The sequence below is a fragment of the Ictalurus furcatus genome, chromosome 8 (genome assembly GCF_023375685.1).
Source record: "Ictalurus furcatus strain D&B chromosome 8, Billie_1.0, whole genome shotgun sequence".
Taxonomy (NCBI): Eukaryota; Metazoa; Chordata; class Actinopteri; order Siluriformes; family Ictaluridae; genus Ictalurus; species Ictalurus furcatus.
Window position 1 is genome coordinate 18,008,187 of NC_071262.1, and position 25,557 is coordinate 18,033,743.

A 25,557-nucleotide genomic window follows, 5' to 3' on the forward strand; every position below is an offset into this window, starting at 1 on the left:
TGCATTAAAGAGTAGCTCAGACAGAACAATGGCAATCCACCACTGCAGTCAAGGCCACACTTTGTCATTTGGATCAACTGTAGACTGGTGTTGCACACAAAATTAAATGTTGTGGAAAGTTTTTTAGTCAGTATGTATGAATGCATGTCATGGCCAAATGTGCACATGTAAGGCTATCTGGTATTTGGAGGATGAGCTCCAAATAATAGTCTAGTCTCTGAGACACTCGCCTCATTCAACAAACTCCCTTTCTTCAAGTTCTCAACACACAAACAGCTTTGTCTTCAGAGACTGAAATCTGCATGGGGACAATGGCTACCCCCTCCTCGTGTAAGAAACCCCCTCTTGCTCCTATCACAACCCCCCTCCTTCTCATCCTTCACAAAAGGGGCCCATGCTCAAGACCCCCAGAATGCCTGAGAGACTCACAAAGCTCACAGTCTCCATGCCAACAACAAATGAGTGCCAAAACTTCTCAGATTCTCCTTCTTGGACCTTCCGCTGAAGATGGCAGAACAGCCATGGAGGATGCTCTGGTTCTTTAGGAGATGGACAGAGGATCAGCTTGTTTAACTGAGACCATAATGGTGAGCAATTAGAGATTAATGGAATATATAAACTGGCCTGATGCCAACAGCGAGAGACGGTTTGATTCTGAATTGTTTAGCAAAATATTCAGGGGTTTTTCACATGATTTGTTTAGAATTTCCAAACAACTGCCAACAAAAGATAACAATCCATGGCCAGATAACTAAGTCAATTAGATCATCTTTAGCAGGAAATTAGGATGTTGCTGTTTTACATCAGCAACAAATTAAGCTGTTAAAAACCTGTCTTGCTGTAGAGACAGAGCAGATGACTGAAATACATTGAAAGCCCTTCAGATAAGGATGAAAAGGCTTAAGATTATAAGATTCAAATCATATCCACCAGGTCATAACATTAACTTAAATACAAACTGTAGTTAAAGTCCAAAAAATCCAGTTCTTCAGATTTATGGAGTCATCCCTCCTCGCTAGCATGCCTGGTATGAGCTGAAGTGACAGGTAGTAGAATGATGGTAAGTAACAAAGTAGCCTCTTTAAGACAGCAACAAATAGATTAAATAAAGGGACATTTGGGTGTTTTCACAAAATCATTCATTCATTCATCTTCAGTAATCGCATTATCCGGATCAGGGCTGCAGTGAATCCAGTGAGTCTGTCCCAGAAATACTGAATGTTAAACAGGAGTACACCTGGATGGCATAACCAGTCCATTGGAGGGCACCATGCACACACATTCACACATAGGGCCAATTTCGAGTCAGCAATTTTGGACAGTGGGAGAAAACCAGGAAACCCAGAGGAAACCCACAAGAGCAAACATTCCTAGCGTTAAGGGTGGAATTCCTATGGCTCGTTGCACACTTTTGAGGGTATGAGCAGTATGAGAAGGCCACTACAATACAAAGCAGTGTTAAAGACAAGGCTTTGGGAAGCGAAGCACACACCAGGTGAGAGATCAGAGCAGCAATCCATCTGAATCCAGAGCAGTGCACTGATGAGCACTACCCACTCTTCTCATTCTTTTCTATGTGCTCTCTGTCTGCACGGGAGCACTCCTTACAAATCTCTCTAAAGTAGACACGGAGAAAAAGAAAACCCAAAAGACATCCTATTCCTCAGAGTTTTTACAGAGTTCTCAGTAGACATAATAAGCTGCACTGCTTTGATATTTCTTTAATATGTACACCATTAAAAAAAAAAGTTATTATTTATTAATGAAATTTTGTTTTCTTGTGACAACAAGACTTGCTGTGCTTGCAAGACTTCCTTAACTTGATGTGGGTTAATGTGGTACATAAAGACTAGAATCAACACAGAGATCTGACTCCATCTGCTTGTGTTCTCTTTCAGCAGAACATGCGCCTATACCAGGAAACCTTTTTGCCCATATGGGCTAAGGACTGTCACATATCCTGGATAATTTCCTCAAATTTAGGTCACATCCAACACACATTTGCCTGGAAAGACAGACACTTGCTTAAACAAGCCTTATGGCTCTAACAACAGAGTGAAAAAGAGCTCAACCCACCAGACCAGACTCTGAGTAATGAAACAAAAATAATAATATTTGAATAGTTCATAAAATAAATCTGCTTTGTGAAAGTCTGTGGATTTTTTTTTTTTTTTTTTTTTACAGCTAAAGGAGTCTCTGGCTATAAAAAGTTAATGATTGTCACCAACCAAGCAGCAAATTACCCTATAAAAATTATTTGTTGCATAGATGCTAAATATCAAACAAATGTTCAGTTCAGAACTCCCAGAGAGTCAAGTCAGACTCTGGTTTCTTCATTAAAGAGCTGTGTGAAAGTTGGTCTGATTCTGTATCAGGCTGTTGAAAGCATCTATCATTAATCTATTAAAACAGTTTTTGCAAAGTCCTGATTAGTGTTAGAAACACAGTTGCGCTGACTTGCATGGATGGCAATATTAATATTAAGGTTTAATCTTGTTTGTGGGTAATGTATAGGAAACCATTAACCAAAGAAAAAATAGACCAACGTGTTGATGAAAATAGTTTAAACTAAAAAACTAAATTCTGACTTTCATTCTTAAAGAATTCCAGGAAAATGTAATGGTCGGAGGAGCTTGTAATTTTTCAAAATTACCACAGATTTTCCGCAGATTTGGGCCAAGATGCATCATGTGAAATCATCACAACACGCATCCAGTCCAAGCCCTCTTCGATTCACGTGCGTCGAACACAAGTACAGCTAAAAGGGGTTTTTTTAACCAACAAACATCACGGCAAAAGGCCGTGCAAAACAATTTCGTGCAATTGCAAGTTTTTTGCAAAACAGCACAAAAAAGCTCTGCCAAATCCTGTACGGACTGAAAAATCTTGAACACCACTGAAGATCACATGAATTATAAAGATCCACTGAATATGGACTTCTTATTTAAGGAGGAATGTTAGAACAGTGTGAAATGGATAACGGTTAATAAAAAAAATCACATTTCATATAATCTGGATAATTACAGCATTTTCATCACACAGACATTTGCAAAGATTATAAATATTAAGTACATATACTGTATATAATCATATATATGTATGTATTTTAGTTGTTGTTCTTAATAAAGAAGTAGAGTATTTGACTCTGATTAGGAAATAACTGCTCTTAATACTTAACCCTCCTATTATGTTGGGGAAAAAAGTTACATCCATTATGTTATGGGTCGCAATGACATCCACAGTTTAAATACACACAAAAAACAGCGAAGAACAGCTTTAAAACGGTAAACCTTCATTATGGCTTGTCCGAGAAAAGACATAGGAAGAAATATTTGCATATATGTTTATGACCCTAAATGAGGAAATGTCAAAGAATTTCAAAGAGAAAAAGAGAGATTAACCAGTATTTCAGACATCTCAAATGTGGAAATTGGTCAAATTGACCCATACCATAATAGGATTAAATTGCCTGACAACAAGTGATATATGGAGTGATTCATACAAATGTGGCCTTTCTCTGTGCAATCATAGGCATTATATGATTAATACAGAAGGCATAAGAGTCTTACCTGACACAGTTACTCTCATAGTGGCCTCCAGGGGTCTGTTGTTGTCCAAGTCTTTGCTCAGCTTCAGCTCTCCTGTGTCCTGGTTTAGAATAAGCAAATTGAGCTCATTCCCCTCTACAAAGGTGAAGAGGAGCTTATCAGAAACGTCTGGGTCATGTGCAGGAACCTTCCCAATGACACCTGCAGGGAAGCTGTTGGATTTATTAGTGATGTAGTTGTTAAAAATGATCTCAAAATCCTGCATAATGGGATAGTTGTCATTAACATCCACAAGGCGAATGTGTACAATGGCTCTGCTGACCAGTGGTGCAGATGTGGCCTGAACTACAATCAAGTACTCCATCTTGGTCTCGTAGTCCAGATCAGTGAGAGCAATTAGATCCCCATTAAATATGTCCAGCTGGAAGATTTCAGGAACATTACCCTCGACAATCTGATATAGGATTTGAGCATTTGTTCCCTCATCAGGATCTGTGGCACTGACACGTGCTAGAGTGGAACCCACAGAGCTGTTCTCCTCCACATAGATATACAACTCATCCTTTTCAAACACAGGGGCATTGTCATTAATGTCTAGCACTGAGACCTGGATATCCACTGCTGCTTTCAGAGGGGGGACTCCTTTGTCCACGGCAAAAGCCTTGAGATTGTAGTTGGCTACGTTTTCCCTATCCAGCTTCCTGGCTGTTCTGATTATCCCTGAGTATGGCTCAATAAAGAAATCACCATCACCATCATCCCCACCCTGGAATGTATAGCTCACCCTGCCATTTGAACCTGAATCTCTGTCAGATGCAGAGACTTGGAGTACACTTGTGTACACAGGTGCATCCTCAAACACAGTGCCTTGGTAGATAGCCCTCAGAAACTGGGGTACATTGTCATTGGCATCAAGTACTATGATCTCTACATAGGTGGTGTCAGACTTCTGGGGAATGCCATTGTCTCGAGCGATGATGGCCAATGTGTACGAGGCTTGATGTTCATAGTCAATCTCGATCTGATTTGTAATGGCACCAGTGTCAGGGTCAATTTTAAACTGAGGCACGTTGTCCTCCATTACATAAGTAATACGTGCATTCTCACCAGTGTCTTCATCTGTAGCACTGATGACCACAACAGTGGAACCCACAGGCCTATCCTCACTCAGTAACACTTGGTAGTTGGCACTCTGAAACACAGGCCGGTGAGTGTTGGCATCAGTAACATTGATGAAAATCTGCGCCGTGTCAAAGCGTGTACCGTCTGAAGCCATTACAATGAGAATATATTGCCGTTCCTGTTTGTAGTCCAGCGGCAAGGCTAAAGTAATAAGCCCACCACCACTCTGACTGGTGATGGCAAACCTATTCCGCGTGTTCCCACTAGATATCTGGTAGGTCACCACACTGTTCACATCCCTGTCGATGGCTGTGACTGTGAGCACACTGGCCCCCACTGGAGCATCCTCATTAATCTTCAGATTATACGATTTCTGTGTGAAGGTGGGAACATTGTCATTCACATCCAACACTGTTACACTCACACTGGCTGAGGATGACATCACAGGAATTCCATGATCCCTTGCCTCCACACCAAAAGTATAAAACTCAGTGGTCTCTCTGTCCAGCTCCATACAGACCGTAATCCACCCTGTACTGTTGTTGATGATAAAGGGAAAGCTAGGTGATGTGTCTGTGAGTTGGTACTCCAAATGAGCATTATTCCCTGAATCTGCATCGATAGCTTGAATGTGCATTACAGAGTAACCAATGGGAACATTCTCCAGCACTGAAGCTTGAAAAGGTGTGCTGACAAACATCGGAGCATTATCATTCACATCCACGACCTGCACAACAACCATACCTGTGCTGTTAATGAGAGGTGGCCGACCACCATCTTGAGCTTTTATCCGTAAATTATACTCCCTGATCATCTCGTAATCAAGAGGGTTAATGACATCAATGACACCCGTGGGGGAATGAACGTAGAACTGTCCCTTTACATTCCCGCTGATTATGCTGTAATGCACTTTAGCATTATTTCCAGCATCTTTGTCTGTGGCCTTGACCTGAGCTACTTTGGAGTTGACAGCCACGTTCTCGAGAATTTGGACAACATATCTTTTCTCGCTGAACTGAGGAAAGTTATCGTTCTCATCCTCCACAGTGATATGTACTGTGGCTGTAGCACTGCGTGGCCCAGGATCTCTACCTTGGTCATTGGCCTCCACTATAAGCTGATAGTGTGAGCAGACCTCTCTGTCTGGACGGATCCTGGTTTTTACCAAACCATTCCTTGGATCAATTTCAAAGACCTCACTCACCTTAGCCTCATTCACAATCTTGTATATCATATTGGCATTGGAGGGAGCATCTCCATCGGTGGCTCGGATCGTCATCACTTCAAAACCCACCTCTACATTTTCTCGGATGCTGACCCTATATTCAGTCTGCTCGAACATTGGCCTGTGGTCATTTGTGTCGCTGACCGTGATTGTGAGATAAGCTGTTGCTGATCTCCTTGGGGTCCCCTTGTCATTTGCCATGACTTTGAACACATGGGTGTCTTTAACTTCCCTGTCTAAAGACTGCAGGGTTGTAATGCCACCCGTCTCTGCATTGATCTGAAAGTAATCGTTAGATCTGCTGTCAAACAGAGCTTCCATGTCATATTCAAGTACTCCTGCATCTCCATCATCAGAGTCAAAGGCTTTGAGCGTAATCACTCGGGTTCCAGGCGGCTCATTCTCAGGTATGGAAACCTGGTAATTGGGCAGCTGGAACTGTGGAGCTGAATTTGGGTTTCGTTTTTTACGTCTAGCCCATCTGTCCCGCAACCAATGCTCGCCATTCTTGAACAAACTCAGAGCATCAGTGGTGCCAACAGGCATGTTCAATAAAATTCTGCACCCAGTGCGAATGTATTCTTTGTGGATCTTCATGCCATCTCTTGAAAATGTTCTTTTTTCAGCCCAGGCCCCTTTAGAGCCCCATCCAGCTAGGGGTCTTGGGTAGTGAGCTCCACTGTTTCCCACAGTGTGACGCCCCTGCATACCAAACTGCAATGTTACTCCCAAAACTAACACACTTTCCCGTGAACTGGGAACGGTGCAGAGGAAACTGGCATCAGTGGTCAAGTTTGTATTCCCAGTGTTTGTTGTGTTTAAACTCTCTTTCTCCTCGCAGGTAGCTCGAAGCGTTTGCGAGTCTCGAATAAACTTCGGTAAATGTTCATGTATAATTCTGGGCAATGCGCCCGAGTTCAAGCACTCCCCATTTCCACAATGTAGACAGATATATGCGTCGGGTTTACGCGTCGGACCTTTCCTTCTGTATTTAATAAAGCAGTTCTGACCGTGGACAAACGTGCTGAAATGAATCAACACGAAGTTTTCCGACGTCAGTGATGTGACCCTTAAGAACAGCGGGACTGCGCGTCTGGAAAAGAGCGAACAGTGAACTTTACGGGCGAGAGTTACAACTCCATCCCCTCTCCCAACCTTCACACAGTGTCCGAGGGATTTTGGTGTTAAACTCCTGTCTATTTTGTAAACCCATCCTGGTCCGAGTGAGGCGTTTACCAGCACTCCTCCAGGGTGAAGGGACTCCGAAATGTGGAGCTCGAAGCATCCACACAACGGGACGCGAATAAGTATCCCAAACCAGATCCATTTCATTACTTCTTCCATGGCGCAGAACTCCTCATCCGGAAATCTTAATCCAAACAATTTAAGCGATTAATCCTCGAATGTTTAAAAATGATAGATGTAAAGCTAGGTGTGCTCCAAAAGTCGCCGGTGGATCGCACCATGCTGCCTTTAGTGATGGATTCGCGAACGGATCGTTGCTTTCTTCTTAAACGACTCTTTGAAGTGATTCGGACGAATCGGTTCACAGGCACAAATTAATCCATGGCTTTTCCCCCCACTTTCGCCTTTCATTTTTTTAAAATGTTGATTTATTTTTCATTATGTCTTCTAACCTTACAGTTTACATAGCATACGTTTAATAAGTAAACTAAGCTTTGATTTGTATGCTACTATTTGAATTATAAGCTATTCGCTAGCTATAGAATAAATGGAAGACTTCTTATAAATAAAACCAGGTATGCTGTATCAACAAAGTGTTTGTACGAGGCAGTAAACGTGTAAGGATAGACAGATAATCCAGCATTTCGGAATGAAGCTGTTCTGAATGGGATGAATCAAATGCACCAAAAGGCGAACCGTTTCGACTCTTAAGAGTCGAATCAGCAAAGTGATTCATAATATAGGACGCTTGGAGATTGCATACATTCAAAATCCGACTTCCCTGCTAACTCATACTCATAAGACACGTACTGTATTTTTATTTGATCTGTTTCTACATTAAATATTCCACGTTATTGTTATGCAGTTTATATTTCCTACATTTCCACTACCATCAGTCAATCCGGTCAGAAAAATCCATCCATCCATCCATCCATTTTCTGTACCGTTTATCCTTACTGGGTCATAATATAATAGTAATTTCATGTCTCATACGTAGAAATGTAAGACACTGTACACTAGGAATTCTCCTTTCATGACCCCTTTCTCAGCAGTTGATATGTATATTTTTTTAATTACTGAAATTGGGATCAGACCAGTTAATGTGACCAGTCAACTAGGCTTAATACCTTAGTAATTAAATAATCATATAACACTCTCTAATAGTGGTTAATAGTGCTTTCCACCACGGATCCTATGCTTCATGAACCCCAACTTTAAGAAACTACCGCTGTAGTGTACAGTGTGCTGCTCAGGACACATGTGAACAGCTCCCCCATGTGGACAAATCACATACACGCAAGTATTGAACCTGCTGATGTTCAGGTCCTCCTTTCTGTACAGCATGACCATGAACAGATTAGAATCCTTCTTACTGAAATACATCTAGTTAACCTTATCACGAGGACAGATATCTTATTTCTCATGATTTACATCAACAAAATGGACCTTTTAATTATATAGTAGGGTGGCGCAGCCACACAGTGACCACAATTAAAGGTGCAATGTAGGTTAATGTAATAATAAAATATATTTTGCTCCCAGAAATTGCTTGTGTTTGAGAAGGTGGAAACAAAAACTTGTTGTTTTTAACATGTCACAACTGGATTAACTATGTAAACAAAAGCAACAGTAAAATGCAGAAGAAAAAAAATCATCTTTTTGTGTCATTTATTGCAGTCACTGGGTACAAGATTAAAGTGTTTTCATGTGTTATGAAAAGTGTTCAAACAAAGATGTAAAAATAGCTTCGGTATGCACTGATTCATTGTTTCTATTTTTTTCAGCCACCAAACATACAATAACAAATACTGGATTCCAGATTAGTTAAACCGTTAAATACCTAACAGGAATACAAAACATCACATGAATGTCATCATCACAGAGTGTATGCACAGTTCAACCAGTTAACTTGAAATTACTTAAATTCTTGATGACCTTGTTAATGTTCAAACTGATATAATGAATGTTGGCCAAGCACTATTGGTAGTATGGTCTATATCGGGCCTGTTCTGGGTGGTGTGGTCCAGGCATCTGGCCCTGAGGAGGGCCCTGCATGCGAGGAGGGTGAGGGACACGTGCTGCAGTCCACAAACCAGGGCTCAGGGCTCCCGGCTGGTTGAAGGGCGGGCTCAGGGTGCCCTGGTCCTGGGACAGAGAGTTAGGGTTAAAGTGATGAGGTGGTGGGGCACTAACAGGCGGGGCGCCGTGCTGAGGGAGAGCAGCGGACAGTGGGTGGTTCAGGAACGGGGGCATCTGGTTTATGATATGTCCGGGTGGAGGGGTGATGGGAGGTGGTGCAGCGGACATTGGAGGTGCCTGGTTGTAGACCATGTGAGGAGCCCCTGTCGCCTGCATGGGGTGGCTGAGCGGGGGTGGTGGTGGAGGTGGAGGCCCGTAATGTTGCTGCTGAGGTGGAGGCATGATGTGGTGAGGGTGGGACACCACTGCCTGGCCTGGGTGGTGATGAGGGGGCAGACCTGGGGGTGTCGGCGGGAGGGGTTCACGTGGAGAGGGAATGGAACTGCCCGAGTCATCCTGGATGGGCACAGTGATGAGGTTACTGTGTTTGCGCGTGGTCACAGTAGCAATGCGGAATGTCTCCGGTGGGAGGGCTCGGGACGAGGGCCCTAGGTCAGAGGGAGAGGGTGATACTGGGGGCGGCTGGCCATAGGGGTCATGACCCTGCAGAGGTGGTGGGATCAGGGTGTGGGACTTGGGCAGGTGAGGGGGTGGGGGCAGGCGGAAACGATCTGGTGGGTCTGAGGTTAAGGTCGGAGTCAGAGCTGGGGTTGGGTGAGTAGTCTCGGCCCGCGAGGCTCCAGGTTTGCCCACTCTCATGTGCCGGTGGTTGATGTGAGCCTGTAGGTCCCGCTGAGAGAGGTAGGTGCGCTTGCAACCCTGCACGATGCTGCACATGTAGAGGGATCCACGTTGGCACTGCTCGATGCGCTGGACTGGCTCAGTGCAACTATACAGGGACAAACTGAACTTATAATTTAGTATAGGAAGTGGAGGCAGCACACACTCATGCAGTTCATAAAGCATATACTTAACCTTACTCATATTTTGCAATATTTTAACACAAAACTAATCAGCAACATAAACTAGCATAAAAGCATAAACCCAACAGGAGGAAACACATGATCATATTAGCAATGTTTGGCAAATACATGAAGATCAATGAGAAAAGAATTATTTATATACAGCCCTCTTTATTGTTCAACCTTTTGACGTTTTGTTAAAAAGATTCACAAAAATACAGGTTTATCCAAAAAAAATCTGTTAAATGTGTGCGCCACAATTATTGCCACCCCTATGAACTCATATGAGCAAAATCTACTTGAAGTATATTCCCATTGATATTTTAAATTTTTTAGCACACCTCGGTGACTAGGAACAGGAAATTGTTCAACCATGACTTCCTGTTCCACAGGGGTATAAATATGAGGTAACACATGGGCCAAATTCCCTTAGTCATTTATAACAATGGGTAAGACCAAGGAATAGAGCTGTGATGTGCAGCAAAAGGTTGTCAAGCTTCACAAAATGGGAAGTGGCTATAAGAAAATAGCACAAGCATTGAAAATGCCCATTTCCAGCATTAGGGCAATAATTAAGTACTTCCAGTCAACTGGAATTTTTGTGAATCAACCTGGAACTAGACGTGGGTCTATATTGTCTCAACACACTGTGAAGAGGATGGTTCGAGTGCCCAAGAAATCTCCAAGGATCACAGCTGGAGAATCGCAGAAGTTAGTTGCGTCCTGTTGTTTGGAAGGGTTTCAAGAAAAAAGCCTCTACTCTCATCCAAAAACAAACTCAAGCGCCTTCAGCTTGCCAGACACAATTAGAACTTCAAATGGGATCGGGTTCTATGGTCAGATGAAACCAAAATAGAGCTTTTTGGCAGTAAACACCAGAGGTGGTTTTGGCGCACACAGAGAGTTAGATATATGGAAAAGTACCTCATGCCCACGGTTAAATATGGTGGTGGCTTTTTAATGTTTTGGGGCTGTTTTTCTGCCAGAGGACCGGGACATTTTGTTAGGATACATGGCATCATGGACTCTATCAAATATCAACATATATTAAATGAAAACCTGACTGCTTCTGCCAGAAAGTTTAAAATGGTCCGTGGTTGGATCTTCCAGCAGGACAATGATTCAAAACATCAATCAAAATCAACACAAAAATGGTTTACTGACCACAAAATCAAGGTCCTGCCATGGACATCCCATGCCCTGACTTGAACCCCATAGAAAACTTGTGCGGTGAACTGAAGAGGAGAGTCCATGAGCACGGACCTCGAAACGTGAAGGATCTTGAGAGATTCTGTATGGAAGAATGGTCACAGATCCCTTGCCATGTATTCTCCAACCTCATCAGGCATTATAGGAGAAGACTCAGAGCTGTTATCTTGACAAAGGGAGGCACCACTAATTATTGATTAAAAGGGTGTCAATAATTGTAGCACACCTATATTTAACAAAGATTTTTTTTTTGGATAAACCTGTGTTTTGTTTGCAATTGTTTTATATCCATGAGAGCATGTTTTTTGTGAATTTTTTAAACAAAAGATCAAAAGGTTAAACAATAAAGACAATTTTTCACAGCCTTCTTTGCTTATATTTACCAAGGGTGCCAATATTAGTGAAGGGCACTGTAATTGATTATGATTTTTTTTTAATCAACTGTGATATTGCTGTAATAAAAATGAATTAGTCGGGTAGTAGTGTCACCACAAACAGTGAAGCTATTAGATTAACTTGTAGTGAGGTGCCAGCTTTCTTATAATGAGTCCATTTCCTCACTTATCTTTGATTTATACATTTGAAGGAATATAGGCCTGATAATGCACAATGTAAAAGAAAATGTTAATAGGATAAAATACAAATTGTTTGAATAATAATCAGAAATAATCTCGATTTAAATATTGAGGTAAATATCAGTGGTTATTATTTTAGCCATTACTATGCAGCCCTAGACACAAGGATTCCTCCAACACACAAACTGTGAATGGCAGCAAGCTTGTTTAGAAAACCAAACAGTAGATTCAGTTTGGTATCTGTAAATGAACTTACCCTGGACAGGTCTTATCACTTTTCTTCTCATAGAGAACTGCACAGTCATAGCAGAATACGTGTTTGCAGGGAATCTGTGTAAAGATTACAGAAAAAACACATTGCAAAAACATTTAAATGTCATGGTCGTGAGACCTGTATGATTTCCGGTTGCACTCATACCTCATAAGGCAGTGCCGCCTTCAATTTGCGGTAATTGTGCTGGATTAACATTATTAAAAATATAAATATAAGACAATGCTTATTTATTTGAGGCAATTCTTTAATTGAAGTCATCTGGATCAGTGATATGATCAGGAATTGAATGGGGAAATTGGAGGTTTAATGAAGTTTAATGAAGCTGGAACATTGCAGCAGAGATTCATAAGAACAAAGGCTAAATAAAAGGTCTTGATAAAGTAAATTCAGAAATAACTCTGCAAAAATTGTTTTCATTAATCTTATTATGCATATATTAATCTGATTAAAATTTAAGGCAACAATGAGAGGAAATGGAAGTAAACTTTTCACTGACAACTGTGTTGTCAGTTCCAGGAGTCTGAGATTAGTCAGGACATTTAAATCAAATAGTAGGAATATCTATAAATATCCAATTAACATGATCTTTCTTACCATTCGTCCATATATCTTTATGGGCAGGCCACATTTGTCACAGAAGTGCACTGGAGTGTTATCTTTCTCTCCAACCAGGTTGAGCTGCACAAATGAAACGGATCCTTCAACCTGACATCAGATACTTTTCAATCTAAAAGTAATAAGCAGAAAGATCTTGCATGTTTCTGTCCTACATGAGAGGTCTGGCTAAAGCAGTTACCTTAAAGTCCCAAAATAATGGGTGAGGGAATCTCCGCTGTTTCCCAAAAGCATCTCCAGCTTTGCACTCAAACCTCTCCTCCTGCTTACAGGTAAATGTTTCTAAAAACAGAAGAGTTTCACATGGAGACTGAACACATTTTCTATTCGAACCTAAAATATAAAACCTTTGTTCTCCATTTAACATGTGCCATTTAGGGATAATTATTGCTTTCTCTTAAAACCGGCAGTGTCCAATCTTATCTGCAAAGGCCTGGTGTGGGTACAGGTTTTCATTCCAACCAAGCAGAAGCCACACCTAGTAGTCCATTGAAAATGAAGGTCAATTGATTTAATCAAGTGGAATCAGGAGTTGCTCTTGCTTGCTCGGAATGAAAATCTGCAACATCAGCCCTATGCAGAGAAGGTTGGTCATACCAGATTTACACCATATTGTGACAAAAACTCAGACATTCTTTAACAACAAAATGAATCCCTCCAACAACCAAGTCATGGTTTTAGTCATGTTTATTCACTCGTATGCATGAACAACGCTCACCGTCATTAATTTGCCCATTGGAGGGCAGTCTGGCGGTGGGACGCTGGGGCCGGGCAGGAGGCTTGCTTCTGACAGTCTGTTTGGTCAGTAACTTGATGGGGATACGCCGGCGAACGTCAGGCCCTCCAAGAGCACCTGAACCATCAGTTCCTTGAAGGTCATTGTCTACTACACACAAGCATACACACTTCAACGTCAGGCAAGTATTCCAGAAGCAAGCGATCTCGATAAGCCATCTTATTTAGACAAGCCTGGCTAATTTCCTTCAATTTCTGTTGCACAAAGAAGGCTAATACTACACCCACCTCAGTAGCTATGGCACAACAAGCTTTTGGACTGCCCCGTCTCTGGCTAATTTTCATGCTCAGCTTAGCTTGATCGTTTTATCACTGGGTTAAAACGACCACTGTTATTGGAAAACAGGAACGTTCTGCCACTTTTTAACAAACTGACGCTTACTTAACATGATTATATTACAGTACAGTTTAGTCTAAGTAGCTTTAACATTAGGATATCTTTTTCAACATAAAGTAGTCTACATATTGTTAGTTCAAGTCATTTTTATACTAGATATAGATAGCATACTTAACTGCATATAGGTGATCGAAATTATGTCTTGTAGAGTTTAATAAACATGTTCTGTTTGACAGGGGAGAAAGACATTGCTTACAGTAAATGTAACATAGTTAGGATTTCCAACAGTAAGAACCAACAAAGCCAATACAAAAACACTAGGTAAACTAAACATGTGCTGCTGAAAGACATTCAAATCCAATAACTCAGTGAATGATGAAGTGCAATTCAAGTTAGTCTTACATGCAAGTGAATCCAATCAAATTGTTGTATACGGTATGTTTGTATATTTTTAAAGCAGTGTGCATGTGTGTAATTTGGAGTCTAGGAGTCTTTTTTGTTTGTTTGTTTGTTTGTTTGTTTTTAATCCAACAGGTTGTTATGGGTCTGTGGAAAGCCTGGTCCTTCTGATATCTTATCTATACCTCTTCTAATTAATCTGAGTGTTATTTAAGTTTTACAGACTCTGTAAATGTACAGTTTAAATATCCATTATGTTTGACACGTGATTCAAATAAAATGTTGATGAACTGAATAAGGAGCTAGCACAGTTATTCACATTCACGTCTTTATTCCATCCTGTCTAGCTACAACCAGACACACCAGTCGTGCATTACACACATTATCTCATCCATTATCAGTAATCCCAGCTCTCTGGAAAAACCCACATACTTTCCTGAACAGTTTTAAGTGCACTTGTCATCATCATCATCATCATCATCATCATCATCAACAACAACAACAACAACAACATTACACTGCCATTACATTACATTGATAGCACGCTAAGCAGTTAGCTGGAGCTCTTGAGTGCGCCGTTCTGCTAAACGAACTGTACACCTCAGACATATAAAGTCTCTACCATCTTCAGGGGGTCTCCATCAGTCAATACTGGCACATTTAAAAAGTGGACATTAAAAACATTTGAATCACACAACCGATTAAAAACACTTGGTTTAATCGGACAGCTTTGATGCTCACCATTTTGGTCCATGTCTCGCGCTCTGCATTCTGGGACGTCCTCTGGTAGCTCCGAGTGGGCGGGGCTTACGCTGCGACTTTGCAGCAGATCAACATTGCGTATAGATTACGCATAATGTTTTAACCTTAGTTTATTGCTTATCTTTTATAGAATTATTGATAGGTTTCTGTAAACTTATCAATTATTATTATTATTATTAGTAGTAGTAGTAGTAGTAGTAGTAGCAGTATCTTTAAAATAAAAAATAATTACTTTGTTTTTGTTATTAAATTAAATGCATATACCTAGTGTCTTTTTCCCATTATGCATTCATTTTCCATACCACTTACTCTCCACAGGGTCACCTGGAGCCTATGCCAGGGAGGACACCCTGGATAGGGTGCTAACCCATCACAGGGCTCAGTCACACTCTACGGACAATATGGTACCACCAATCAGCCTCCAGTGCATGTCCTTGGACAGGGGGAAGAAACCAGAGTACCCAGAGGAAACCCCCAAGGCATGAGGAGAACATGCAGGCGCCGCACACACAGGGCAGAAGCGGGATTCGAACCCCGAACCCTGGAGATGTGAGGCAAACGTGTCAACCACTAAGCCAACATGCCCCCACTTTCTCCTATTATGCATAAATAAATGAAGCCCTTTGACTGAAAGGTTCAAAAATTACAATTTAATCAAACCTAATGGCACTGGATATGATAACACTAAGGTAAGTTGATTTATTTCATAATCTAATATGTGAGAAAGTGGTCTGAAGAGAGGTGAAACAAATATAACTCCATTTATTTGACTACACATGATGTTCATCTGATACCATGGTTTTATAAAACACAAAACATACACTCAGGTTCTTTTTAAACATGGTCATATATTAACTGCAACACACACATGATCAGAAGTGTTAAACAATGCCTAGGGTTAGGCATCTGGGAAGATTTTTTTCCCAATGAAAAAAGGTTATATTTATTATTGGTATTGCATACTGGTATTTGCATATTTACATTATTATGTGTATTTCTTATAGTACAAAATGTTATTTAATTTAACACACTTAATTTATATTCTTTTAATCTTTGATCTTCATCTTTCACCTATCAGTGATAAAAGGTAGACCAAAGGCCAGTGTAGTGCATTCATTTCCAGACCTTTTTCATGTCAGGGTGTCATGAGACTACATTCATTTTTATTTTTATTCTTCTTTCTAAGCAGTAGAGGGTATTCTTAAGATTTTAAAAAGGCTGCATTCTTCCATTCACTTTATACTTTCCAAATCTTCAATTTTTTCTGAATGTGAAATTGTAGTGGATGTTGACAGAGAATCCTGAAACAAATACAGTTTCTCTATCATACTACTAAGGTCTTCCACTATGTTAGTGAATACTGACAATGATATTCAGATTTAAATAATTTAAATGAAAAAATTTTTCACTCAAAACAGATGTTTTGATTTTACCAGCTTTCAAAAAAGACAAAGCTAGTTATATGATATGTAATGACTACATTAACCATGGATTTATCACCTGCATTTACAATACCACAATAATATAACAACAATACAGTCCTAAACTAAAAATGCTTAGAAAATAATAATTTACTGCATAATTTACTGTCATTATTGTTTAATCCTACTTTCTCACAACACCACAAAGGTGAATTATAAAGCATATAAACACTACATTGACAGTTCAATAGTTTATTCAGATGTATTCAGATCCAAACTGACTCAAAATCTCTCAATCAGTCTTTCAAATAAGAATATTAATCTTTTTCTATCCTCCCTGTGTGTGGGGTCCATGTCAATGTGTTCTGCGCTGTTTCGGCCAAGAACCATAGCCATGAATCTGTCTTTATCTCGTTCTAGTGTTGCCCTGTCCCTCTCCAGAGCCGCTCTGTCTTTTTCTATCCTGGCTCGCTCCTGTTCCAGTGATGCTCTGTCCCGGTCTAAAGCGGCCCTATCTTTCTCCAACTGGGCTCGGTCTCTCTGGAGCACAGTGTTCACTCTCTCTGTCAGATCCCTCTCTTTCTCGAGGATTACTCTCTCTCTGTCCACCTCAGCATGCTCCTTCTCCAGCAACAGCTTTTCCTTCTTCAGGCTGTCCGTGTTGGTTGCAATTTCTGAGAGCGTATCATTTTCTACGTCTTTCCCATGTCTGTGTTTCTTTTCCTTGACTGAGACACAGTCTGATGCAGTTTCTCCAGCTCCTAGTGTCATTCCACTTCCTCCTTGAACTTCAATCACCGAGTTCGCAAGAAGTTCATAAATGTCGCCTCCTACTTGCACCTGGCACAGCTTCTTGCAGGGCTGCGGTGGACACGTGATATCATCACCGCAGTCTGATGAAGCAGTTCTGGCATTCTTAGGGTGAACTCTGCTTCCTGCTGAGCTCTCCACAGCCTGATCCATCAGACAGAACCATCGCCATGTGTTTGAATTGACTGATTCTATGTCATTTCCTAGATTTTTTATTTCCTTGACACAAAGATAAAATGTAGAAAATACATGACAGATGGCGATTAATGAATGAAAACAAAACAAAAGAAAACGTCAAAATCTTAATTTTTAGGAAAAAGAAAAACATTTGTAAAATCATATAAGCGAAGCAAATCTATTGAAAATTTTAACTCACGCTGCACAACACATTCCCTGAAAGGGAACGTTACTAGTTAGCCTCATTCCTGCTAAACCTGGTTGGACTTCACCTTTAAATGTGTCTAGGCTTTTGACTGCTGTTCCTATCAACATCTATTACATTATATGTTTTGAGGATTTCACTGCATTTCAAAGCCTTGTTTATTTTTATTTTTATTTTTTACAAGCGTAGAAATGTAATGGCACCAGTTATCCACTTATTGTGATGTATAACTGACAGAGACTTTGGGGTAATGATGGGAAGACGAAGCAATAAAACAGTGGAGAGAAAGACCTAGAGTCCTAGAGCAGAATCCATGCTGCTTTCTTCTGCAAATAAAACACACAAGCTATTCCTTAATGTATGTGATTCACCTCAGTCCACATACAGGACACCAAAATAGTACATCAAATACGTACAAGTGTTAGTGTACTATCTCTAACATACTATTTAGAATGGTAGTAAGCTGTTTTGCAAGGAATAAAAGCCAACTATGCATTATAGCTTTTCAACAACATTTTTAACTCAAAGACCCAGTCATAATAGTGCGCCCAGTTCTCCAGCTCCAATTCCACTAGATTTGCCTATTTCTTTTTGCTTGTGTTCATGTACAATTAGAAGCAGCTAAATTTACAAAAGCATATATACAAAACCACTTCCTAATTGAACAATGTGGATTCAAGTGATGTATTGGCTCGACTGGCATTTCACACATTACAAATTCAAGCAGACGTTATCGGGAGCCCATAGGCCGCTCAGATTGGATTATAATACAACTCATACAAACACAACAGCGTCATCGCAGCGACATCACAAGCATCAATTTTCTATCGATTGCACCCCGACCAGTAAAAGCCTTCGAGAGCTTGCCGGTCAGGCAAATAGCACACACTGTACATCTATCCTCTGCTTCTGGAAATAAAAAAGCAGATTACCCAATAATGAGTAAATGTCAATAAAAATGTCTTGATGATTTCCAAAAACAGCTTGTATTACTTTCTATTTTTCTTTCTTTTTTTCCCCGTAGAAAGAACACAACAAATAATATTCAATATTCGGTATTCAGTACCTTGTGTTTTGTTTTTAAATTATCCCATTTCTTTTTAGCTTGCCTGGCTGTCCACTTAACATCCAGTTTTGCCTGATTCTCACGTATAAATGCTCTGGAAAACAAAAAAACAACAACATGTCAACACTTTCACTGAGCATCTGAATTAGCCTAAATTATATTAACTAAGTAGTGAGATAAATGAAGTATTTCCTAAAGGTGACTATATTTTAATTTGATGAAATACTGACACAGGAAAATGTTAACACACTTGAAAATTGCATGATGCTGTTTAAGCATTGTGTAAAAGATGTACAGTTTGACAAAAACTAAGTAAAGCAAAACCATAAAAATGAATGAAATGTCATAAATGAAATGTCATAAGCTATGAAATGTACAAAGGACATGTTCTGAAAACAACGAAACACTTACTCCCAACCATTTCTGGCTGATGACCTCTTCCCAGAAAATAAATAGTTATGCACCGTGCGCCACTTTATCAGCCGTTCGGTATCTTCGTCCGTCCCTAGGACAAACAGCAGCGATTATAGTTACATTACATATACAGTTGTGCCCAAAAGTTTGCCTACCCCTTCCAGAATCTTAATATAAAATACTAAATATAAATACTGTTAACAAAATAAGAGGGATCATAAAAATCTAATGTTGTTTTTTTATTTAGTATTGTCCTGAATAAGCTATTTCACATAACAGATGTTTACATATAGTCCAAAAGACAAAATAATAGCGGAATTTATCAAAATTACCCAGTTCAAAAGTTTACATGCACTTGATTATTAATACTGTTTGTTGTTACCTGGATGATCAGCAACTGTGTTTATGTTTTGTGATAGTTGTTCATGAGTCCCTTGTTTGTCCTGAGCAGTTAAACTCTGTCCACTGTTCTTCAGAAAAATCCTCCAGGTCCTGCACATTCTTTGCTTTTCCAGCATCTTCTGCGTATTTGACCCCTTTCCAACAGTGACTATATGATGTTGAGATCCATCTTTTCACACTGAGGGACTCATACACAACTATTACATAAGGTGCAAACATTCACTGATGCTCAAGAAGGCAAAACAATGCATTAAGAGCCAGAGGGATGTAAACTGTTGAACAGGATGGTAAATTGTTAGTATTTTATCTTATGGGAGACATGTAACTATCTTATTTAGCTTCTGAAGGGCAGTACTGAACAACTATCACAAAACATAAAAACAGTCGTGGATCATCCAGGTAATAGCACTCAGTGTTAAGAATCAAGCGTATGTAAACTTTTGAACGGGTATAATTTTTATAAATTCTGCTATTATCTTGTCTTGTGGACTATATGTAAACATCTGCTATGTGAAATAGCTTATTCAGGACAGAACTAAATAAAAAAACCAACATGGGATTTTTATGATCCCTCTTATTTTGTTAACAGTATTAAGATTTAGCAGATTCTGCAAGGGGTATGCAAACCTTTGGCCGAAACGGTACATTATAAAAGACCTGTGTCCTGTCAACTCCAAAGGTGCACAATGAAAAAAGGTTACAACTATGTGCACACGTTCATAATTCTGTCATGTGTGCGCAGTCAAAGCAACTAATAACAACCAACTGAGCTCAAACCAGTTTACAGAAGTGATCCTTATACTTACACTACTACACATCCAACCTAGGGCATGCAAAAACTGTCACGGTTCTAAACACATGTGCAAAAATACTCTTTTTCATTGGTCATTTTTAAACTCTCTAATACAATGACGCTGGTGACATCCCTTCTTAATAAAAACTATGAATTATTAATAAGTGGGAATGGGATCCTAATGCATGACCGTGACCTCATTAGGCATGACAATGAGATAATCCAGTCATGGCCATGACTTCGTGATATGAAAATAGCAGATAAATAAATATGGTCATAACTAAATAAGGTGTGATCAGTGTGTTGTGCCAAACAAGAAGGGGATCATACAGTATGTAGCACCAATGACTACACAAAGGATAAGCTTTTCTGCAAAAATGGAGTGTGATTTATTTCATTTTTATTTTCATCATAAGCGTTGCCTTACATTATGCCTATTAGGCTGCTGACATTACTAAATAGGCTTGTGCTCTTGCGTTACTAACTCGTGGCCATGCTTTATATATATATATATATATATATATATATATATATATATATATATATATATATATAAGAAGGGATGACACGAGACTTAAGTCCTAATTACCTGAATACTAACGGAGGAGGTGGTATGATAACTGCCCTTGTCTCTTTCTTCACTGATATTTAAGACTCATCTTACTGCCATAATGGATGTTAGACTCGCAGATAACTCTGGACTCAGCTGTCAGTTACGTTATAAATCTTACCTGTATGGTCACTTTATAACTGGGATCAATGCGAGCTAGCTAAGCACATATCATCAGTTAATGTATGCCAGGAGAACCAAGACGTGCAGTTATATTATCATATTATACAGTGTATTTTACTACACGCAGGCATGAGCCGAGTCTTGTTGCTCCAACTGGAATATTACTGGCTAACAGATCATTAGCTTATTAACTAGCGTTACGTTAAATACTCACATTTGGCGTCGGGGACAAATGTCCCCACTGATTCCACCATGCTTTCGAAACGTCTTAAACGTAACAAAATAGAGAAATAAAGTTAATCAGCTCACTAGCTTTGGTCACTGAACGATAGCAGGTTATTGTTTTGACCGGAAGTCTGTGCGTCACTTCCATCCCCATCGAGCGGGAGCAGACATCTACATTTGCAAATAACAGAAAAATAAATAAATAAATAAATAAATAAATAACCTTAAAAAAAAACTGTTAACAATTTATGACCTTATTATGAATACGAGGTTTTTTTTTCTTTTATAAATCTTGATGTAGTTCTGCAGATTTTAATTAGTTTTATATAGTATTTCTGTCATATTTGTAACTTTGTTTTGTAATTGTATATTTGTTGCATTAAAAAACAACATTTCTTTCTTCAAATTGAGGCAGATGATATGCAATGTTAATTTTCAATGCAATGTTATTTATTTTACTATTATACAGCCTCTATGTCTGAAACCACATATTTACCACATGTAGTGAAAAAGAATATACAGCATACACATTAAATTCTACAATGCACCTTAATTAACCTTGAATTAGGATCAGGTTCTGTATTCCCTATTCGTTAAATTGGATTATTGGCATTCTGCACTTTCTAAGCTAAGGGTTCGCAAACAACCAGAGTCTGCTTTACTTTTAAAAATGATTCCACTGACCCTCTCAGTACAGATTTATTTTATGAACATAAGCCAAATGTTCACATCTTAAATGCATTATGTAAACATATTCAATGATATCTTGCCTGTATTGAAACCAGTAAATATTATTGTATTCCCAGACTTCCCATATTGACAGTATTGATTTTTTTAGTGCATTCAACACCATTCAACCTCTCCTGCTAAGGGAGAAGATGGGTAGAATGCAGGTTGACACTTCCATGATCTCCTGGGTCACAGACTACCTCTGAAGTATGTCTCAGTTCATGTGGGTGGGGAGCTGCCTGCCTGAGCATTGATCCAACTGATTATTTAATTAGTAACTGTATGAACAGATCAACCAGTTAATTATCAAGCTCTTCAGGACTGGATTTGAAAACCCCTGGTTATTTGGTTTACCAATCCCATTTGCAAGTATGATACACAGTGTACACCTAATGTACCAGAGAAATATTTTATCATCACATCCACAGTTTACATCTTCTGCTTGCTGGCTCTAAACCGCTTTTATGATAAGCAGCCCTGGTCATAAAAACAGCAGGCACAATGAGCCAAACCGGGATTTAAGAACATACAACTGATTTATTCCAAACACTGTACTTTCTTCCATATTTACAATAAGGCTTTTGATATTTTCCTTTAACAAAGGATGAACAAAGGATGAACAAACAATCAGCAAGGAATATTTCCATTCAAGTACAAATACATGTACATAATCTGACAGTCAGAATTTTAAACAGCTGATATCCCTGGAATGAAATCTACAAGTAGCAACACAATGCAAACACGTTGGTGAATAATGTCAGATATTATTACAATGGGCCAGTTCGCAAAAAAAAAAAAAGATGTAAATCATTGTTGCTTGAATATTACTTTATAGTCAAATACTAGGCTTGATCTTTGCTTGGGAAATCGACCCAAAAGAGGTTTGGAACATTTATAAATCTTAAAATCTGACTTTAAACTGCTTATGTGGAAGAAAATGGAAAAAAAATGAAGAAGAAAAAACCCTGGAACTATAGTGGAAAAAAATTACCCAGTTTAACCTCTGATAACAAAATAACACCAGACTGTTGTAATCTCAAAACTTTTCAACCAGTCTCTCAAACAAAAGAATTAGTTTCTCTCTGTTCTTCTCATGTGGAGTGTCTAGACTGCATTCTGTAGAGTTTTTTGCTTGGTTCTCTGCTTTCAGAGTCTCTCTGTCTCTCACAAGTGCCGCCTTGTCCCTCTCTAATGCTGCCCTGTCTTTCTCCAGCCGGGCTCTGTCCTGTTCCAGCGACGCTCTGTCTCTGTCCACCGCGGCTCTGTCCTTCTCCAACTGCGCCCGGTCTCTCTGGAGCGCCAGCTTCTCCCGGTCTGCCAGATCCTTCTCTCTGTCTAATACCAGTCTTTCTCTGTCCAGCTCTTCAAGCTCCTTCTCGAGAAGCTGTCGTTCTTGGGCTAATCTGGCCCGCTCAATGTCCAGGCCTGACAGCATCGTAGGGTTCTCCTCACCCAGCAGCCTCTCCTGACTCAGCACGGTTGGTCCAGAATCCCCAACCCGTGTTATACTGTCATCATCCACCAGAAGTTCTAATACATCACTTCCTACTTTCACCTGGCATATCCTCTTGCTGGCCTGTGGGCCACAGTCTTCGTCGCCTGCTGATGATGTCATTGAGTGAAAGCTGTCATCGGGAGTAAACTCATCCTTTAATGCTTCGTCCAGGAGTTTAAACCATCTCCATTGAGAGGACCTTGCGACGGCCTCCATTCCAGGAGGAGGATATTTTATTTCCTTGAAATAATAAGTAGAAAAGTGGTTTATTTGTTTTGTCACGTGACAGAGCAATTCAAAAAATTGTATTTACCAATCAGTTGAAATTGCAGTAGACCAACCTTGTATTTTAGCTTTAGGTTTTCCCATTTCTTGGCAATCTGTTCAACTGTTACTTTGTCGTCCAAACCCAACTCCCTAATAATTGCGCTGAATGGAATTAAATTTAAAACAATCAAGTTTGATGAACATTAACTACAATAATCACAGAAGTTATCGTTTTCGTTATCGTTTAAATTACCTCCAAGCTGCCTTGGCTGCATTTCTTTTCCTGGTAAACAGCAACGCGTTTGTGGTCCGCAGCCGTATCAGATTTTTTATGTCCTCATCAGTCACTACATAGGACAAAAGAAATAGGCTAGTTAGCTAGCTAGATTACTCAAATAGTGCCGGTGTTGTTGTTGAACTACAACTGAAATATATCAAATTAACCCAACCATAATGCCTACACGTTCTGATTTCCACTTACGTTTATATGTAAATTCAGAGCTGGCCATTCCTTATCCTAGAATATTTTTATTCTACAGATAAGAAGACTAGAGCTAGGGCTCTTGAAAAGAAGTGTCCTTCAGCGCGCTGTTCTTTCTGTATAACAAAATGGCGCCGACCCTAACCCCGCCTTCAGCAGAGCAAGTGCCCTAGCACATTCGCCCCTTAGCGGAGAGCAAGTGGGAAACAGAAACACACACACACACACACACACCTCCACTGGCACAGATGCCCCCACAATTACAAGTTTAAGAAAATCGAGGTTTCGACAATATTTTGAATGATGTCCTTTCTTCTTCCCACAAAACCTAGTTTTGCTGCATGGGTTATAAGCGATGGAAAAAGAACTCGTCGCGCACTCAGGAAGTTAAAAACGTAAAGACGCTTTTTTCTCTCTCTTGCACTTGCGCGCGCACACATATACACACACATACATAACATGCACATTCCCTAATACACTATTCTGCACCTACAATACTAACACATAAGAGACATGAGAGGCAATTGGAATTGGTAATTAGCATGACAATACACAATGTGATGGCAATGAAGACATGGTTTGCCCAGCTTGGAGTGGAAGAACTCGAGTGACCTGCACAGAGCCCTGACCTCAACCCCACTGAACACCTTTGGGATGATTTGGAACACTGACTGCACACCAGACCTCCTCACCCAACATCAGTACCTCACTAATGTTCTTGTAGCTGAATGGGCACCAATCCCCAAGCAAAGTGGGACTCAATCTGGAAGGAGATGTTTAAAAAGCACATATGGTGTAATGGTCAGGTGTCTGCAAACCTCTGGAAATATAGTGATTTTACCAGAATAAGGGCAAAAGAATGTGTCTTTCACAACCAATACAGCAATACTATTAAATTTATATTGGCTCTAATTAAGGTCTATATTCACTATAATAACCCGACAGTGTCTTATCAGACTCCAAGACTCTATCTTTGTAAATAATATATCCTGAACCTATAATAAAATGCCCATTTCTCTTTGACTACAGGAAGCAATCCCAAAATGCTTTAAGTGTTAATTGGGCACAGTATCTTTGTGACAACTCATTACATCCTGATTTTCTCAGTTTAACTTGGGTTTGGGCTGCTATTATGTTCACCAACAGTTTGTCTCAAACTAATTAAGCCACTTGACCTTAACGTGTGCATCTACTTTGCCATAAATAATAGACTGGAATTTTTGCTTGTGTTTATATTTTTTTTAAAAATCAA

General features: G+C 39.8%; 4 protein-coding genes across 9 annotated transcripts in view; all 4 read right to left on the minus strand.

Annotated features, from left to right (window-relative positions):
* The window catches only part of celsr1b (cadherin EGF LAG seven-pass G-type receptor 1b), a 60,375-nt gene extending 52,935 nt beyond the window's left edge, over window positions 1–7,440 (minus strand). For both annotated transcript variants that reach the window (XM_053631212.1, XM_053631213.1), the window contains exon 1: window positions 3,570–7,440. In XM_053631212.1, coding sequence (XP_053487187.1) covers window positions 3,570–7,239 — 3,670 coding nt within the window. In that variant the 5' untranslated portion in view covers window positions 7,240–7,440. The remainder of the gene's footprint in view (window positions 1–3,569) is intronic.
* A 1,160-nt stretch (window positions 7,441–8,600) lies between these two features.
* LOC128611814 (E3 ubiquitin-protein ligase Hakai) lies at window positions 8,601–15,101 on the minus strand. Of its 3 annotated transcripts, XM_053631620.1 has the most exons (7): window positions 14,859–14,929; window positions 14,098–14,151; window positions 13,513–13,680; window positions 12,976–13,076; window positions 12,774–12,857; window positions 12,162–12,235; window positions 8,601–10,063 (listed from the first exon to the last, which is right to left on the minus strand). In XM_053631620.1, exons 2-7 carry the CDS (start codon window positions 14,105–14,107, stop codon window positions 9,058–9,060), a joined length of 1,443 nt encoding a protein of 480 aa, XP_053487595.1. In that variant the 5' UTR covers window positions 14,108–14,151; window positions 14,859–14,929; the 3' UTR covers window positions 8,601–9,057. The 3 variants fall into 3 exon arrangements, with proteins under 3 accessions (XP_053487595.1, XP_053487594.1, XP_053487593.1); XM_053631619.1 differs by lacking the exons at window positions 14,098–14,151; window positions 14,859–14,929 and adding an exon at window positions 15,067–15,101; XM_053631618.1 differs by lacking the exon at window positions 14,098–14,151 and having other exon boundaries at window positions 8,601–10,048; window positions 14,859–15,060.
* A 1,643-nt stretch (window positions 15,102–16,744) lies between these two features.
* zgc:113426 (uncharacterized protein LOC562128 homolog) lies at window positions 16,745–21,536 on the minus strand. 3 transcript variants are annotated; one of them, XM_053631608.1, is made up of 5 exons: window positions 21,323–21,536; window positions 19,563–19,760; window positions 19,178–19,271; window positions 18,767–18,860; window positions 16,745–17,537 (listed from the first exon to the last, which is right to left on the minus strand). In XM_053631608.1, the coding sequence occupies exons 2-5, from the start codon at window positions 19,696–19,698 to the stop codon at window positions 16,791–16,793; spliced, it is 1,071 nt and encodes a 356-aa protein (XP_053487583.1). In that variant the 5' UTR covers window positions 19,699–19,760; window positions 21,323–21,536; the 3' UTR covers window positions 16,745–16,790. The 3 variants fall into 3 exon arrangements, with proteins under 3 accessions (XP_053487583.1, XP_053487584.1, XP_053487582.1); XM_053631609.1 differs by lacking the exon at window positions 19,563–19,760 and having other exon boundaries at window positions 21,323–21,534; XM_053631607.1 differs by lacking the exon at window positions 21,323–21,536 and having other exon boundaries at window positions 19,563–20,842.
* A 787-nt stretch (window positions 21,537–22,323) lies between these two features.
* zgc:171459 (uncharacterized protein LOC562056 homolog) lies at window positions 22,324–24,421 on the minus strand. The gene is made up of 4 exons (XM_053630545.1): window positions 24,306–24,421; window positions 24,078–24,171; window positions 23,899–23,986; window positions 22,324–23,797 (listed from the first exon to the last, which is right to left on the minus strand). The coding sequence occupies exons 1-4, from the start codon at window positions 24,331–24,333 to the stop codon at window positions 23,099–23,101; spliced, it is 909 nt and encodes a 302-aa protein (XP_053486520.1). The 5' UTR covers window positions 24,334–24,421; the 3' UTR covers window positions 22,324–23,098.
* Between the last annotated feature and the right edge of the window lie 1,136 nt (window positions 24,422–25,557).